We start from the raw sequence: 17,005 nt of genomic DNA on the forward strand, positions 1-17,005 counted from the left end.
CCGGCAGTCAGGGGTGGACTGGCCATCTGGCACACCGGGCATAGTCCCGGTGGGCCGTTGACCCAATGTGGGCCGGTCCGGTCCGCTATGTTTTTTTTTTTTTTTCTCTCTCTCTAAATTCTCTCCAATTGGGCCGTCCAATTGGCTACAGAGGGCTAGCAGTGTGTTGCCAGCATCGACACACATTATTGGTCTATGTTTGTCATTGTCAATCAATCACGGGCTGACAGTGCTGTCAATCACCACACAAACGAGGGTGGGCGGGACCTCATGGCATGGGCCGGAGTCGCGAGACCCGCTGCTGCTGAGCTTAAGATGGATAAGCGTAAGAAACGGCCGGGTGGCGCTTAAAAACTGCGACTTAAAAAGTTGAAGTCTCTGGAGGTGGAAGCAGCTAAATGCTCGAAATTAACATATCTATTTGGTGCTGGCGGGGTCACCAGCCCAGCACGTGCTGCTACGCCGGGAGACTGGCGAGTGGAGACATACATGGTAAGTAACATTAGCCTGCGGCTGGCCTGGCTACATTTAGAAACAAAGTAGAAAACGTTTTTACATTGAATGTGATGTGATCTAATTAACTGCATACGTGTGACAACATATTAGCCCAGAGATGAAGGGCTGTGACTGTTGGTAGTTGCGGTTGATTTTGTTTAAATATGCCGAATTGTGATATTATGTGTTATTTTGTTAGATGATTTAGCTAAGCTAGCTAACAGCTGCTAACGTCAGCAGTCTCTTGTTCAGTAAACAGTAAACATTGACATTACACTAATGAGCTGTAAATAGAGATGGAGAATCAAGCTGTATTGTAAATACAGATGAGATACTTTTAATTTTAGATCAAAATACAAGTAAGCCTATAGGAAATAATTTGTTTAATTTGCAATATATTTGCCATTGAATTTATTGTAATCTTTCAGTTAACTATTTTTAAAATAACTATTTTTTAGGTATAATTTGTGTGTAACTTTAATTTCTGTGTAAATGTGTTACTTTTACTTAGTAAGAGTACTAAGTAAGTAAGACTTTCTTCGTCCTCCTCCTCTTTTGTGGCAGTGTGGCCTCCACTTCAATGTCCGTGTCATCTCTCTCTTGGATTTCTGTGTTTGTCTAGTTGACAAATGTGTCTGCTGCTTTTTTTACAGATTCAAAATCTCTTCCCAAGCTTTTCAACGTATCTTGTGTTGATGCCACCATTCTGTGAGCAGAGAGGATGTCCAATCCTGCCGTCTGAAGGTATTTAGACAATGGAGAGGTATGTTCAAATATGCGGAGGAAGATTTCAGCCGTCAAGATTGTCTCATACTTGAACAATGACTCTGCATATCCTCTGGCCATGACACGGATAGATGGTTTCACTGTTGCCTGTTTCTGTATAGCTGATAATGTCAACAGCACATCAACGTACAGACCATCTTCCGGCTTTCTGAAGGAGCCAAACACCTTCTTCAGGGCCTCATGCTTGGCCCACCAGCGTGTCTCGCCAATAGGAGCAAGGCGTCTACCTCTTTTTTTTCTTCCCAAACATTCATCCTTTGATGAGACTCTTTGATGAATACCGCAATGCCATTGAGGAGCGCAAACAGGGACCCACTCTCAATAACAATCTGGGTTGTGTTTGCAAGCACCAGATTCAGAACATGTGCGTAGCACCATACATGCACCTGGTTTGGCGATTGTACAGACAACAGTGAGGAGAATCCTTTGTATTGGCCTTGCATGTTTAATGCCCCATCAGTTGCATTTCCAATGCACATGGTCTTGCTGAGGCCCATTTTGTCCAGAACTTCTGACAGCATGTCGACAAAGGCCTGTCCAGTAGTTGAACTGCACTTCAGCACTGCAACAAGCCTCTCATGAACAACATCAGTAACATACCTCATAATTATAGAGCATTGATCCAGAGAGGTGATGTCCTGCGTTGTGTCCAGTTGAACTGAAAACATTCCTGCTTTCTTGATATCACTGGAGATGTTTTCTTGAATCAGATGGTGAATTGCATCTATCACTGAGTTGACTGTTGTTTTGGAGAGTAAAGTTACAAGGGAGCCTCTGCCTCTTGTGCCACCAGACAAATGCAACTTTTTGCTGTTCTCAATGCAGCTGTCCAGGTGCTCTTTTAAACAGAAATCACACTTCCCCAGTAGAAGTACGAGTTCCAAGAAATTACCATGATCAACCGTGTGGTCTTCCAGGGTATATGCTGCCTCATTTTCTGACCTCCTGTATGCAAGCCCCCTCTTCCCAAGAACCTTGATTACATCTATGATGCGCTCCAAAACCTGCCGTCTCGTTCTGACCTGCTCTCTGTGCGCCAACATCTGACTGCCACCAAACAAACTGCTGATATCAGCACTGGCAGATTTCAAGAGGTAAGCTTCAGCACAGTTCCTGTGTGGACTGCCTCTCTCATGCTTTTCTGTGCGCTGGTGTATATGCCTCAATCTGACATTCCACTGATGAACAGACTGCTATCAGTTCTCTTACTGAATGCCATGCAGATGAAACGATACAGCATGTGACGCTCTGGACAGTACGTCAGCCACTTTCTACTGGTGCCGTCTCTGCTACAGAACACTTTCTGCACCACTGGATTGCTACTTTTTTGCTGAGGGTGGAAATTTAAAAAAAAATCAGTTATTTGACTGGCAGACTCATGGCTCTCTACAGATGTTTCCCTCTCAGGTGATCCTGTCTTTGGGCTGCCTGCACTGGTCTGGCTCTCTCCCTGAACCTGTCTGGTCTGGACATTGGGAAAGCATTTATCATTGGATGGGGAAATAACTCAAAACCACAGAATAATGTACAAGATAAAAGATTACTTCATATTGAACTAAATGTTCATGAGCATAAAAAACACTAATCATGGTCACGGATCATGGACACAGCAATTGAAGCCATTCATAGGCGCTTTTTGACACACAGCAATCTATATGCTGACTTGGCATGTCTGGATCCCAGAAACTTCCCTCAGCTCTCCACCAGTGCTCTTCCCCAGTCTGCCCTTCAAGACTTAAGCAAGTGCTTGCAAGGATCTGACAGCAGGGCAACCAAGGAAAATATGCAGGCTGAGTTGAAAAGCTTTGCACTCCAGTGGACCAGGCTGAAGGCATCCCCATTGGCAGAGTACAAGGCAAGAACAGTAGAAGATGGATCAGGTGGTGAGGAGGACAACACAGAAGAGGTTGAGGCGATAAGGCGAGGTATATTTAATATTATCACACATCAAACATTATGTAGTAATTCATTATTTTTAATTTTAATATTGCTTTTCAGAAGTTTTATTGTGCTTATGTGTTGATCCGTAATGGTGTGATTATGTACACTAAATTATCAATTATTTTCCATTACAGGTTGTTCTGATATATTTGAGGAGTCGTTCACCCTCTGTTCTATATGTGGACTCATTTGGGACCACTGTTAGAATTTGGTAAGTGTATCATGTATTTCTTAATGTTACATAAATTCATGCTTCATAATTATGATAATTTAAAAAAAAGTTTTAAAATAAACACACATCCAAAAGTTTTCAACTCTATGTGCAGGACAGAGGAAAGCATTTTCTTTATTTTTCAGAAATGATAATGTATCCATGTCCCTCTCAGGTTGACCACTTGAAATGTGAGAGTTTGAGGAGTTGTTCCCCCATCGTCCATGTTCGAGGACTTGCTCTCTCTCTGCTTTCATTGCACCAAAGTTTGGCTGTTGAGTCTCCTCTAGTATGATGAGTTTATCATTTTTTATGTTTTATGAAATCATACTTAATTTGTGATGATTAGAGACTTAATAATGTATCCATGTCCCTCTCAGGTTGACCACTTGACTTGTGAGAGTTTGAGGAGTTGTTCCCCCTCCGTCCATTTTCAAGGACTTGCTCTCTTACTGCTTCCGCTTCACCACTTTTTGGCTACTGAGACGTCTTTGATTTGTTGAGTATGTCATGTGTCTTATAATGTTATATGAATTCATACTTGATTTGTGATGATGACTTAATAATGTTCCATGTCTCTTTTAGGTTCATTCATTCATCATCTACCGTTTATCCTGTACAAGCCAATCACTCTGTCCCCTTTTGAAGACCTGCTTTGTCTCCTCCATCATTCATTGGGCCACTTTTGGGTTCCTGATCTTATTTCATGTGGTGAGAGGAATGCAATATGTGTATGTTTAAAGGTTTATGTGAAGAAAATATATGTGTGATAAAATGGCAATTGGTAATTCATAAATGTCTCTTTATATTCTCTGCTACCATCATCTCCTGTCAAACGGGTTTCCTGACCTGCAAGAAGTTCTTCTTTCTATGATTCTTGAGAGAGAGAGAGAGAGAGCTTCGTCTTGACTTTGTGAGTTTATTATGCAACTTGTTTTGTCTCAGATTGAAACAAAAGGTTTGATTATGATTATTTCCTAGTTGAAGATTTTCATATTTATGATTTTAATTTCAAACATCTGCATATCTTTTAAGTTAAGTTAAACAGTTATGCAGGTAGGCCTCAGGGCTCTTTTGAGACTTAAGTCACCCTTCATGACAGATACATTTGTTCACTAAGTGTCACTACATCACAAAAAGGCTACATGGCTACATATACTTCAGTATACTGAGTACAAGTTCTGTTTGCTGTTTCTTGCAGGTCATGAATTTGATGAGGAGTGGAGCTGGCTGGCTGCGGACGAGGAAGTAGGGCAATATATACATGTGCACATACACATAAATGAGAATGCATATTTTTCAGAACTGTAATTCATGTCTTAGACTTTTTCACACAGCTATAGATACATTCCCCCCCAATTCTCTGTTTATGGTTTCATAATGACTGAGTCACTGTTAAAACAAATGAGTTTCAGCTCTAATGCTGCTTCTGTCTGTAATATGTTTCTATTTAGATTATTTGTCAGGGTAATTTGTTGCTATTGTCCGAGTCTGGTTTTAACTAATGCTGGGCTAAGATTTTCACAGTCACAGACTAAAAGGGTAGCAAGAGGGTTCTTCCCGTTAGCCTCGTCCTACCCCTAGTCTTGACATAATTTCTGTTGTGATTTACCACTAATGAATAAAGACTGACTGATTGAGTGCTATAGTTGTCAATAGTCCTTGAGTTCATAGTTACGTGCTTTATTTGTTAACTGCTATCAAGGAATATGGCTCTCCTTTGTAGTATGCATGAGAGGAGATGCTGTGAGATTTGTGGACTTCTATGTAGTGTCCGCTGACAATGTAGTGGGCTGGTCTGGACATAAAATGCCAGGGCTGAATTTTTGTCCCAGTCCACCCCTGCCGGCAGTAGCCCCCGTGGCCCTTTCAAAATTTCCCCCGAGGAAATTTTCTAGTTATATTTAAAATCTCCTGTATTAAAATAAATTAAAATATTTTTAAATCAGTTTTTACTGGGGTTTTATCAGGTTAAACCTTTAGCGGGAAGTGTTCTACTGCTGAACAATCACTGCATGTTCTTACCTGCATACTTACAGCACCATACAAGACAAAAAACCAGCGCCATGCAACCAAAGAAAATCAAAGCAGTAAAACCGGCAGCCGTCATATTCATTTTTGGGCTCTCTGCAACAAAGAGAAGGACTTACTATTACTTAATAAAGCATACAAGAAGCCACGATGTTTAAATCCATGTGAAGAATTTTTTAAATTAAATTAAAATGATTATGAATAAAAACACATCAAAGTATATTAAGTAGTTAAAATTAGCTTGACAAAGGTAAAACGCTGCTTACATAAATGCATCAAAAATAATAATCAAATAACATATTTGGATAGAGTTAACAATCTAAGCATAACGAGCACTTTTACTTCTACATTTATATTTTACATTTTGATTCTGATACTTAAGTAAGGTTTTGAATGCAGGACTTTTACTTGTAGTGGTGTATTTTGAAATTGCCATTTTTAAAACTACAATCAGATAAAACATCTTGAGTGAGTGATCTTACCGTTAGCTTCCAAAGTGAGGAAGTGCGCACTTCAAAAACCTGCTATCCTCCTCTGTAGAACAACTTTCACTGCAGGTCTGCTGTAGATATCTCAGTTAATGACATGGTTTACTTTATTTCCTGCTTTGATCACTGTGGTCTTTGGTGTATGCATACCCCCATTACACTCAACATACAGGACATATCAAAGCCCATAAAAGGACATTTTAGGTATGAACACAGCTTGGTACATCTGCTACTTTGGTGGGTTTTGTGTCTACATTAATGCTTCTATTATATCGGATCAGATAATTGGTTTTCAGAACATTCATATAGCAGTAAACAACTATTTTCTGTGTAAATATAAAGGCGTCCTTTCTCTGAGCGTCTCTGTTCTTTGTAACTATTTCACCAGTAGGCAGTGGTGGGCCGTCAGGGCCAGCAAGGCCTTCTCTGCTGGCCTAACATGACCAGAAATCATGATCATAATTATGATAAAGGTTAATTTAATTTTTAATTTTCTTTCCCTAAATATCTAAAAGTATTCATATTCTCTTCATGTCATATTATGCTCCTTCCAGTGCTGATGCTTTTAGGTTAGAGTTTTTATCCAATCAGAATTCAGCTATCTTATGTTGCCAGGCTGTATGAAATCTGCCCGGGCCTTCAGAATCAACAATGCGGGCGTTTGTGCACTGTAACCGTGTGTTCAGACCGGACGCGTAGCGAATTTTGGCGTCGCGTTACTCGCGCAAGTTGATCGCGCCGCCGGCAAAAATTTGCGTCTATTCGCGTGTGTTTGCATTGACTTTGTATGTAATCTTGTCGCGCAAAATATTCGCTACGCGTCCGGTCTGAACACACCGTAAGTGAACGGGCAAATACAGTTGATAGATAGTTGCGATAGCCAATCAGATCACGAGTTGTGTCAGTAAGGCCCTCTAGCTGGCCTCACGTTGAACGTGACATTTACGCGTCCTGTGATTGGATATAATATATATATATAATAATAAGGATACTTACTAGTTTGAGCCACGGCAGCGCTATGCAGATCAACAGAGTCACACCCGGGACTGTTAACAGTATGTAAATAATCTGGCGCGTTGGCGCAGCTGTGTGGTTGTACTCACAGCAACAGGTCACAGAATGTCGTGATACGTCACGTTTTGACATGAAAACGTTTTTTCACAAAGAGACTTGTTTATCGTGTCGCTGTCGCCAAAGTATGGCCGTCTTGTTAGCGTCTTTCTGATATTAAACTGCGATTTTGCAATGTATTGTACAATCTTGTTAAAGCTTGCATATTCTTTGTGGACTCATTTAATAAAACTTTTTGGAAAGATAATTTTAAAGACCCTTTTATTTTTAAGTTTTGACAGTAGCATATCAGATATGTTTTAATTGCTGATGCGCCGGATAATAGCCCATTTTGTAAACAACTGAGGTGATGCAATGCCTAGTAGTGCTTCAGTGTGTTTCTAACTACTCTCCAGTCCTGGTGTTATAAATGCTGCATAATGAAAGGTATTTATTGACTAAGTTGGACATCACTGAAGGCCTAAGTGTGAAATGCACCGCCCGCCACTGCCAGTAGGACACAATGCAGCACTTTCTGGTGTTTTGCAGGCATTTTGAATAAGGTTGCCACCACCAGTGTAAGCAGAATAGATTTACACATATTTAACAATCTAGGTGTGAAATTTTATTAATGCACATGGAGATTTACATGTCTAATTACAAGTCGAAAGTAACTTTGATGAGAGAAAGCAGTAAGAACTCTTGATCTTTAAGCCAAACTGGAGTCAGCAGAAGTATTCAACATTATTCCCAAAGCATATTACAGAAAATAGCATTGCAATAGCACATAAATACAAATCAGACATATTAGATGAGAGCAGGAGATGAGGCGTCACGGCAGGGCTGGCGGCTTGGGTCTGGTGTCTCACTGGATTCTACTGCAGGAAAAGATTATCAGGAGAGATTAGTTACTGTTCTCAGAATCATTATATTGAAAATCTCCTGTATTAAAATAAATTAAAATATTTTAAAATCAGTTTTTACTGCATGTTCTTACCTGCATTCTTACAGCACCATACAAGAAAAGAAATCAGCGCCATGCAACCACTGAAAATTATACCGAAATACTTCATATCCATTTTTGGGCTCTCTGCAACAAAGAGAAGGACTTACTATTACTTAATAAGGCATACAAGAAGCCACGATGTTAACATCCATGTAAAGAATGTTTTAATTCATTTAAAATTATTATGAATAAAACCACATTAAAGTACATTAAGTAGTTAAAATTAGCTTGACAAAGGTAAAACGCTGCTTACATAAATGCATCAAAAATAATAATCAAATAACATATTTGGATATAGTTAACAATCTGAGCATAACGAGCACTTTTACTTCTATATTTATATTTTACATTTTGATGCTGATACTTAAGGAAGGTTTTGAATGCAGGACTTTTACTTGTAGTGGTGTATTTTGAAATTGCCATTTTTAAAACTACAATCAGATAAAACATCTTGAGTGAGTGATCTTACCGTTAGCTTCCAAAGTGAGGAAGTGCGCACTTCAAAAACCTGCTATCCACCAAAAAAACTAACATTTTTCATGCCATTTCTAATCCCTTAAATAGTTTTATTAGAACAAACATCTAATATTTCATCCACATATAGTCTAGGGAGATCCTCAAACTAAAAATCTGCATTATAGCATCAAAGACCCACTTTACAATTCTACATTTTGCCATTTTTAAAACTAGAATCAGATAAAACATGTTGAGTGAGAGAGCTTACCATAAGCTTCCACAGTGAGGATGAGCGCAGCGAGGATGAACACATGAAAGATGTTCAGGTAGTTATTTCTTATGGTGGGAACACTTCAAAAACCTGCTATCCTCCTCTGTAGAACAACTTTCACAGGTCTGCTCTACATAGATATGTAGAGCAGACCTGCAGTGAAAGTTGTTCACATGGTTTACTTTATTTCCTGCTTTTGTTCACTGTGGTCTGTGTTGTTTGCATACCCCCATTACACTCAACATACAGGAAAACAAAGCAAAAGCGAGTCAGCAGCGAGTCATGTAATCTTAATTGAAATCAAACAGTGGATACACATTATGTTATTTGATTGCACAAAACGACAAGATTATTATTACATTCTCTAGTTCCCACTTAAAGAAACAGTAATTCTGAAAGGTTTTCGATCACAAAATTACAGTCAGAAAATGAGTCAATAGGTGATACCGTACTATGTAAGCACATGTTACTATTATTGCTGTAATATGTGATGTCACTCAACAGAGTGAATTCAAGTTATGAATGTGCAAAAAGCACATCATGCACATCATGCACGTCCTGCAGGTTAAGACTGTGACCTTGTGGTCACAGTCTTAACCTGCAGGACGTGCATGATACAAAACATTCAAAACAAATCCATATTAGTTGAAGATAGTTTGTGAAATAATTCTGTGAAAAAAATACATTAAGTTTGTTCAGAGGTGGTGCTGCTTTCGCCGTCTCCAGTGCTGCAGATTTATGGAGCCTGAATCCAACATTGTCCATCTTTCAATATTTTCCAGACAAGTCATTTCCAACTGAAGGTGTAAAACTTTCAAATTGGGGCACAAAGATATAGTTTCATTTTTGACAGATCATTTCCTGAAATAGCTGGGCATTGTAGAGTTTAGTGGATGTTATTCAAACAGGAATAAATAGCGAGTTTGTAAGGGACTATTTTCAGCTGCGGATTACTCCACGTTTGGTGCACTAGTGAGTAATTCTGTGTTATTTGCGTTTTAGACAACGTCCATTCTTTGGAATCAGGTTGTACAATGTGTGTGTTCATGGTAATGGAGGACCACTTCCCCCTGACACGTTTTCATCCCTAGTTCATCAGCTACGGACATTTGTTCAGGACGCCTTGGCGTCACTTTTTAACACACTGGGCATCAAAATAAAACACTCCACTACGGATGCAGTTTTAAACACGTGGTTAACATTGTGAATTTAAACAAAACGACATGGTTATGTTTGGGAAAAGTTCATGTAATGTATGTTCTGTCAATTTAAAGGCGTAATTCAGATTTTTATGAAATGAGGTTGTACGAGGTATTTTAACCACTTAAACAAAAGCCCAACCTTAAAATATTATACCCGTTTATGTGTACGCTCTATTACATTTGGAACTACTTTTTTCTCAACTGCAGACCCATATTCCTACACATATGACGATTAAATTGCCAAAGACAAAAGTAAATATTTTTGGAATTGGGAATATACAGAAGAAGGACTATTGCTGATGGAGACTGAAAGGGCTGAAAGAGAGAGAGAGAGGGGAAACTTTGGTGGAAACTAGAGCCAAGAAAGAGCCCCGGCTAGCTGCTGATGCCGCTATGTAAACTGTAAAGTCAGTTCTGTTTGATTCAGTCCAAAACAGCCGATCTGTGACGGGTATAACATAATTAGGGTGGGCCTTTGTTTATGTGGTTAAAATACATTTTGTGACAGTCTGTTTCCTGCCAACACTACATACATAGCGTCACGTCAGCGTCGCGTTCGCCGTTGCAAATAGGTAACACTCTAATCAATGAGAGCATTTCCATGCGATGCGTAACGTTACAGCAGCGTCTCAGCAGCGTCTCTCCGCGAGCATTAGGTAGGACTTCTATTTCTCCGCGAGACGCTGCCAAACCGCGTAAATCTCAACAGAGCAGATCACCAGACAGGAAGTCCGACTCAGAATCAGCGTAAAACACTTCCGCCCCTTTCAAAATGAAACACAATACGCAGTTCATGCAGCCTAAAACTACTTCACATCAACATTATGTTATGACCGAGGCACCAGATCAGCAATCAATCAATCAATCAATCAATCAATCAATCAAAGGGTCTCAGAGGATCGGCGACACGGACGACAAGAGACAGATTTTTGAAGTGGAACATCATACAATCATTTATGACATAACATATTGTTTTTATAAGGATAGATGGTCAGATCAACAGATCTTTCACGTCAGAGAAGCAAAGTAAGCTGTTTGTTGTTGTTGTTGTTGTTGTTTACTTTATACACACAGTTTATCCATAGACTGTATAAATAGAGTTTAGAGTTTATCATGGGATCTCGCGGTCTCCCGTATGGTCAGGATTATCGCGTGATCTCGCGTGTATACGACCGGCTCGCTAAACTGACGTGCTGCTGCTGTAACGCGCCCGGTGTGAATCCCCAGTCATACAACCTCACGTCAAAAGATCCGAACCATCTCTTTAAATATGTATGTAAGTTGTCAAAGTATTTCACTCAGCGTTCACTTTTGGTTTTACACGGGACAAGATGTTTGACGTGCTTTAAGCTTCTAATATTGCTGTGCATGGAGTTGAAAGCCTTGTGTGCCTCATACAGGTCCAGAGGGTGCCCCGTGTGTCCGGTATCAGACGCCTCCTGATCTCCTCTGGGACGTACTAATGGTCCTCTAGTGTGGTTTGTTGCCAGATTAGCCAACCTGTGAGTTGTCCGCTTTGAGTAATTCAGTCCAGTGGGTCTTTAATACGGATAGCTGCGTACTCCGAAGCCTCTTCCACCTGCCTGCGCGGCCGAGCTGCAGCTCTGGCTGGAAGCTGATGGTTGAGAGCAGCGTACACCACAGAACTCCCCTCTTCCTCCGCCGTATTCCTATGTCTCTCCTCGCCCTTTTTCACCTCGCCGTAAACGTGCACATGGTCTCTGGGTAGCGGCAGCTCGTTGGGTTGTGCGGCCGGGGTCTTTCTCCGGGTGGATCTCCGACATGGCGGCGCTGAGGGGCTGACTCTTGGCGAGTTCTGGGCGCTGGCGGGTTGGAGCGGTTGCTCCACCATGGGGATAGCAATGTACTGAAAACATTTTTGAAAATAGGTTGTATTGAACCGTTTAAAGTATGGAAGCCCAGAAGGGTCAGCTTGCAATTTTTTTATGCTGTTATCTCAAGGTAGAAGAAGTTCGTTTAGTTGTTATCTCGGAAAGCAAAACAGAAAAAGCTTCAGCATCTCGAGATAATTTAACTCATTATCACAAGAAAACGATCTTAGCTATCAAATGAAGAGATATTTTACTCATTATTACAAGGAAACAAACTTTGTTCTTTATCTTGCGATATCATGATAATTCCTTTTTTATGTTTGGGTCAAACATGTCAAGTGACAGCCTTGGTGGAGTTATCAGAAGCAAAGCACGTCTGGTTTTCAAAATAAGATATTATTTTGTTGAGTTTATTTCCAAAAAATCTAAAACATGTCAGCTGTTACTTTTAAATTACAAAAAAAAAAAAAACTAAATTGTGAGGGAAATGTATTTATTCTTTGAATTTTCAGTTACTGGAAAAAGCTTTTTACCGTATCAATTTAGAGATTTCAAAGTAAAAGTCCCATATTTGTACCTTGACATTGCTACGTTATGTTTCTGAATACTTGTTTAACAAAACACATTGCTACATAACTCCTTTCAAAGAATGATATACTTGTGTTCAGGACATCTTGTTTCCATATATGTATTCTGTATTTACACCTTATTTTGAAAAAAAACGGATGTAGTCATACATGTATTCTTCTGCAGTTTGAATGCATTTGCCTTTGTGATTTGACCCAAACATTTTAGTAATAAGAGGAAGTTTTCTTGTGATAACGAGTTCATTATCTTGCTATCTGGTGATAACAGTATTTTATTAAAATAACTGCAAGCATGGCCATTCTCAGCTTCTGTATTAACGAGATAGAAACAAGATGTTATCTTAAAATGTGTCCTTGTCTTACCTGATTTTCAGTTTGCACCTCTTTTTTTGGTTTTCCTGCAAGAAAAATTTTTTGACTAAATTAGTCACTGTTTTTAGAGTCGCAACAATTTCCTCTATGGCACATTTAATCAAGATCTCACCTTTACACCCGTGCATTGACAAGATAGATATAATAATCACTACGATGACGAATCCTGAAATCCCAGCAGCCAAATAGATGTACATCCATAGATCTGGTGGGGGGTCAGGGTCAGAAGGTGTGCGATCTGCAAGAAAAATAGAACATAAATGTATATATGTATTTAAACCTAAGTGTATAAAATGAAGAGAATGAAAATAGGGGGAGTAGCAGAGTTTTTTCTTACTTGTGTCATTATTCTCTGTAACATTGGTGGGATCACCATCACCTATAAAACAAATCACAGCTGCTGTCTTAACTTGTTATCATACGAAGATAGAAAAAAGTTTTTTTTTTTTAAAGTCCACTCACCAGTGACAGAGACGTTGATGTTGTGACTCACGCTGCCTTCACTTCGACAATGATACTGACCAGAGTCTTTTCTGAGTATTTTTTTGAAATTTAAAAACAATATTCCTTCATAATCACTCAAAAGCTTCCACTCCTCTGTAATGTGACTTCCACCGCTCACATTGACAGGGACAGCTGTGCCATTTTTCTCAAATTTAAACCAGGTCACTGTTGGTGGCTTTTTGTTGCAAAAAGCAACTGTGCAGTTGATCTGGAGCTCTTCCCCATGGAAAGCGTTATGAGCCGTGTGGCGACGTACTTTGATTTCAACTCCACAATCTGGATTTTCACCTGCAAGAGGCAAATAGAAAACAACAGATATAGAATGAGTTAATTCATCCTTACTTTACAGTTTAAAATGTAGCACCTGATTCGAATTAAGGCATATGACATCAGATCTTAGTTAACAGTACAATTCAAGTGACAATGTGTGTAAGAAAATGATTTACTGGTAGTCTGATGTCTTTTTTAAGTGACCAAAATGTTAAAATGAACTTTGATTAAGTGAAACCACACTGTGAAAGGTTAAAGGTTAAACACACACCATGGTAGGGACCTGTCAATCACAAGGTTGCCCCAGCAAAAAACATATCCTGCTTTATCATCTATTTAACTCTAATTGGGACCATCATTTACAAAATTAACACCATGCTGTATTGAACAAGACTTTAAACAAGCAATTGAGATCATAGACCCTTTATCAAAATGTTTACTGAGTTAACAATTCAAGTGAGAAGTTGAATCATTTTCTTATTGACTTTCATACAAATGGACTTCTTTTTGCAGCCAGTGGAGTCGCCCCCTGCTGGCCATTGGAAAGAATGCAGGTTTAAGGCATCGGGTTCACCCTTTAGGATGATGTAATATAGATATATTGAAAGCAAGGTGAGAGATTACAAGTTTTTATAAGAATTATAGGAAAACTGTCTTAGTATAAAAACACACAAGCATGACGTCTGAGTAAAAAAGTGTACTTAAACTTCTCACATCATAGCTCTGCTTTCTTTCTGCTACAAATCTTTGCAAGTAAACTAGTAAAGCTGTTAATCAATATTGTATTTTTAGAAGACATAATATTGGGATAACATCAATATTTTGAGGAATCTGAATTCAGTGTTTTTTTAAGACATGCAAATAGGGTTCAAGGAATTTATTACGTTGCTTTACACTTTACTCTATGTAAGACTGTGAAAGAAAAGTAAAAAAAAAAGTGCCACAGCATACAATAATATTAAGATTGTGAAATACAAGTATTGCATTATTTTTCATAAAAATCATCTAAAAGGCCTATAATCGTGTCAAGAGGATTATTCACGCACCGAAAGTTTCATCCTGTGACAAATGGAAACACATTTTGCATTAAAGGGAACTGAGAGTGAACCCCACCTGAAGTATGCCATCTCAGGGGGAACTTTAAAACCACAGATCTGAATTTCACACTGAAAACCCTCAAAATACTGCAACATTGACGACACAACTTCCCCACTAAGTCCATTTAGTAGCTGTTCTGGAGTTTTCAGACAAGAGAAACAGGGAATTTAAACATACATAGTTCTGTGACAATGTTACCTCAATAGCAATTTTCATATAAACTGATGCATTTTATTCAATTTAACCCTCCTGGTGTAGCACATACATCGTGGTAATCTTAATTTGTGATTTTGCCTGATTTAAAATGTTCTTTTTGCTCTTTGCCACCAATATGAGTCACCATTAAATAATACCCCCTCTGCCACAGCGTCAAACCACAGAGTAACACTTAACTAAACCACAGCATACACTTATATATTTAAAGATAGATATGCTAATTACATTGTAGTCGTTGGAGGTAGAATTTGATTAGCTATCTTTTTTACACCACTGGTAACGCAAACGGGGAAATTATAGAAACGCCAAGTGGGTAGACGACTGATAAAGCTAATGAGTAAGCTTGAGAAAAGTATGTTTTTGATGCCATATTTTTCATACTTCTTTTATGTTTGTATTGAATCTCTAAATGTTTCCATCAAGCTCCCACATGCAGGAAAAACACCCCCATGTTGTGGAAGACTACCCCGAAAGTAGCATTTTTAGCATCTGAAAACAGCATTTGAAACTATTTTTTTCATGTGAGCAATGGTGGAGAAAGTCAAACTTACTGAAGTAAAAGTACAAAAGTATCAGCAACAAATTGTACTTAAAGAATCAAAAGTAAAAGTACTTATTACGCAGAACGGCCTCACTCAGATTGGTATATATATTCTAAATATATGATAAGATTATTTGTATTGATGGATTTATGTAAACAGTGTTCTAATTGCGTAAAGATAAGGCTCATTCTATAGCTACTTATTATACTGTTGTGAGGTTTAATAAAAACATTTTTTAAAAAGTCCAATCACTTTAAATCGATCATATTTTTTATGAATCTTGAACTGAAAAGTAACTAAAGCTGGCAGCTAAATGTAGTGGAGTAAAAAGTACAATATTTGCCTCAAAATGTAATGATGTTGATGTATAAAATTACATAAAATTGAAATACGTACGAGAACGTGAACGTACGTGAATTAAGTACGAGCACCTCAAAATTGTACTTAAGTTCAGAACTTGAGTAAATGTACTTTCCACCAATGCATTTATTGTAATATTTACATACTTTTCAAGACAAGTAATAAGATTATTATGTGGCAGGTTCAAGGACAAATAACATAGTCCTGATAACGGAAATCTGTTACACCAAACTGGGCCACTCTTTGGGCGATGCCAACTTTCGCTTCATTAAGAGACTGTTTGAACTGCACGTAGCACATGAATTTAAATATAAATCCTGTGTAGAGACAGCACTTTAAAACTCACAACCTTGACAGATTTCAGGTCACGAACCTTTGATTGTGGTCACAAAGCTGGTGTTTTACTCCAAAGGCCTGATTTAACACAACACAGACCTGCAGACGAAGGAAAAGGCAACACTACACAAATACTGAGACGGCAAAAACGTGCAAATAATCCTAACTTACTGTCAGCGTTTAGGGTGAGCAGCAGCCCTGCCAAGACGGACAGCTGCAGGATGGTCCAGCAGCCGTTAGGCCTCATGATGGGAACGCTCAGCAGACCTGCTGTCATCTTCCAGTCGCAGCCAACCCGAGTGGGTAACGATCCTCTGAGCACGTCATGATTTACTAGTAAGAGAACAGAGAAGTGCTGAAGCCGAGGCAGGAGATACTTATACAGGTTGCTTCCTCTTTCGAGTCTCGGTTCGTTCCCTTCCTACTTTCCCCTTCAGTGCTCCGGAGCAGACTGAAGGCTGGTGGGTGGTCTCACCTCACTGAATGGCAGTAAATCATCTTACATCAGGGGGTTTCCACTACAATACAGTTACAGCAAAAAAAAAAACAGAAAAAAAAATCTCACACTTTACTGCCCTCACTTCTCTTTACCTCTCCGCTCATTTCCGAGTCTTGTTTCAGTCTGTGCACCTTGCTCTTCATCACTGCTCGGCGCCGTCTGTGGTTCGCCCTCCTCAGGCTGACTTCCTCCATCCTCTCCCCGGCTTTCATCTTCGCCGTGTGCGTCTCGTGCAAACGTGTGCGGCCTTGTGCACATCGCTGTGGTTTCAGAGGAGGTTACAGAGAGCACTGAAGGGTGATGGGACACTGTGGCCTCTTTTTAATGCCCACTCTGTTGATGTGTGCATGGTGGGTGGACTGCTTTTTTCATTCATGTTTTAAAGGACCGCTTAACCCATTGACGCCTAAAACTTCCTGTAAAACCTCTGGGCGATTTTAAAATAAGCCCCT

General features: G+C 39.3%; 1 protein-coding gene and 2 long non-coding RNA genes across 4 annotated transcripts; 1 reads left to right on the forward strand and 2 right to left on the reverse strand.

The window, feature by feature from the left end:
- The first annotated feature begins 416 nt into the window (after positions 1-416).
- On the forward strand, positions 417-4,874 carry LOC131963014 (uncharacterized). 2 transcript variants are annotated; one of them, XR_009389989.1, is made up of 8 exons: positions 417-492; positions 1,149-3,206; positions 3,357-3,433; positions 3,609-3,722; positions 3,814-3,936; positions 4,019-4,144; positions 4,290-4,346; positions 4,635-4,874. It is a non-coding gene; the product is annotated as an uncharacterized LOC131963014 (long non-coding RNA). The 2 variants fall into 2 exon arrangements; XR_009389990.1 differs by lacking the exon at positions 417-492 and having other exon boundaries at positions 1,049-3,206; positions 4,293-4,346.
- A 2,738-nt stretch (positions 4,875-7,612) lies between these two features.
- On the reverse strand, positions 7,613-8,864 carry LOC131963015 (uncharacterized). Its single transcript, XR_009389991.1, has 3 exons — positions 8,733-8,864; positions 8,000-8,092; positions 7,613-7,880 (listed from the first exon to the last, which is right to left on the reverse strand). It is a non-coding gene; the product is annotated as an uncharacterized LOC131963015 (long non-coding RNA).
- A 474-nt stretch (positions 8,865-9,338) lies between these two features.
- Positions 9,339-16,383, reverse strand: LOC131963012 (B- and T-lymphocyte attenuator-like). The gene is made up of 6 exons (XM_059328138.1): positions 16,226-16,383; positions 13,191-13,520; positions 13,066-13,107; positions 12,841-12,966; positions 12,720-12,754; positions 9,339-11,804 (listed from the first exon to the last, which is right to left on the reverse strand). The coding sequence occupies exons 1-6, from the start codon at positions 16,329-16,331 to the stop codon at positions 11,463-11,465; spliced, it is 981 nt and encodes a 326-aa protein (XP_059184121.1). The 5' UTR covers positions 16,332-16,383; the 3' UTR covers positions 9,339-11,462.
- Between the last annotated feature and the right edge of the window lie 622 nt (positions 16,384-17,005).

The sequence above is a fragment of the Centropristis striata genome, chromosome 24 (genome assembly GCF_030273125.1).
Source record: "Centropristis striata isolate RG_2023a ecotype Rhode Island chromosome 24, C.striata_1.0, whole genome shotgun sequence".
Taxonomy (NCBI): Eukaryota; Metazoa; Chordata; class Actinopteri; order Perciformes; family Serranidae; genus Centropristis; species Centropristis striata.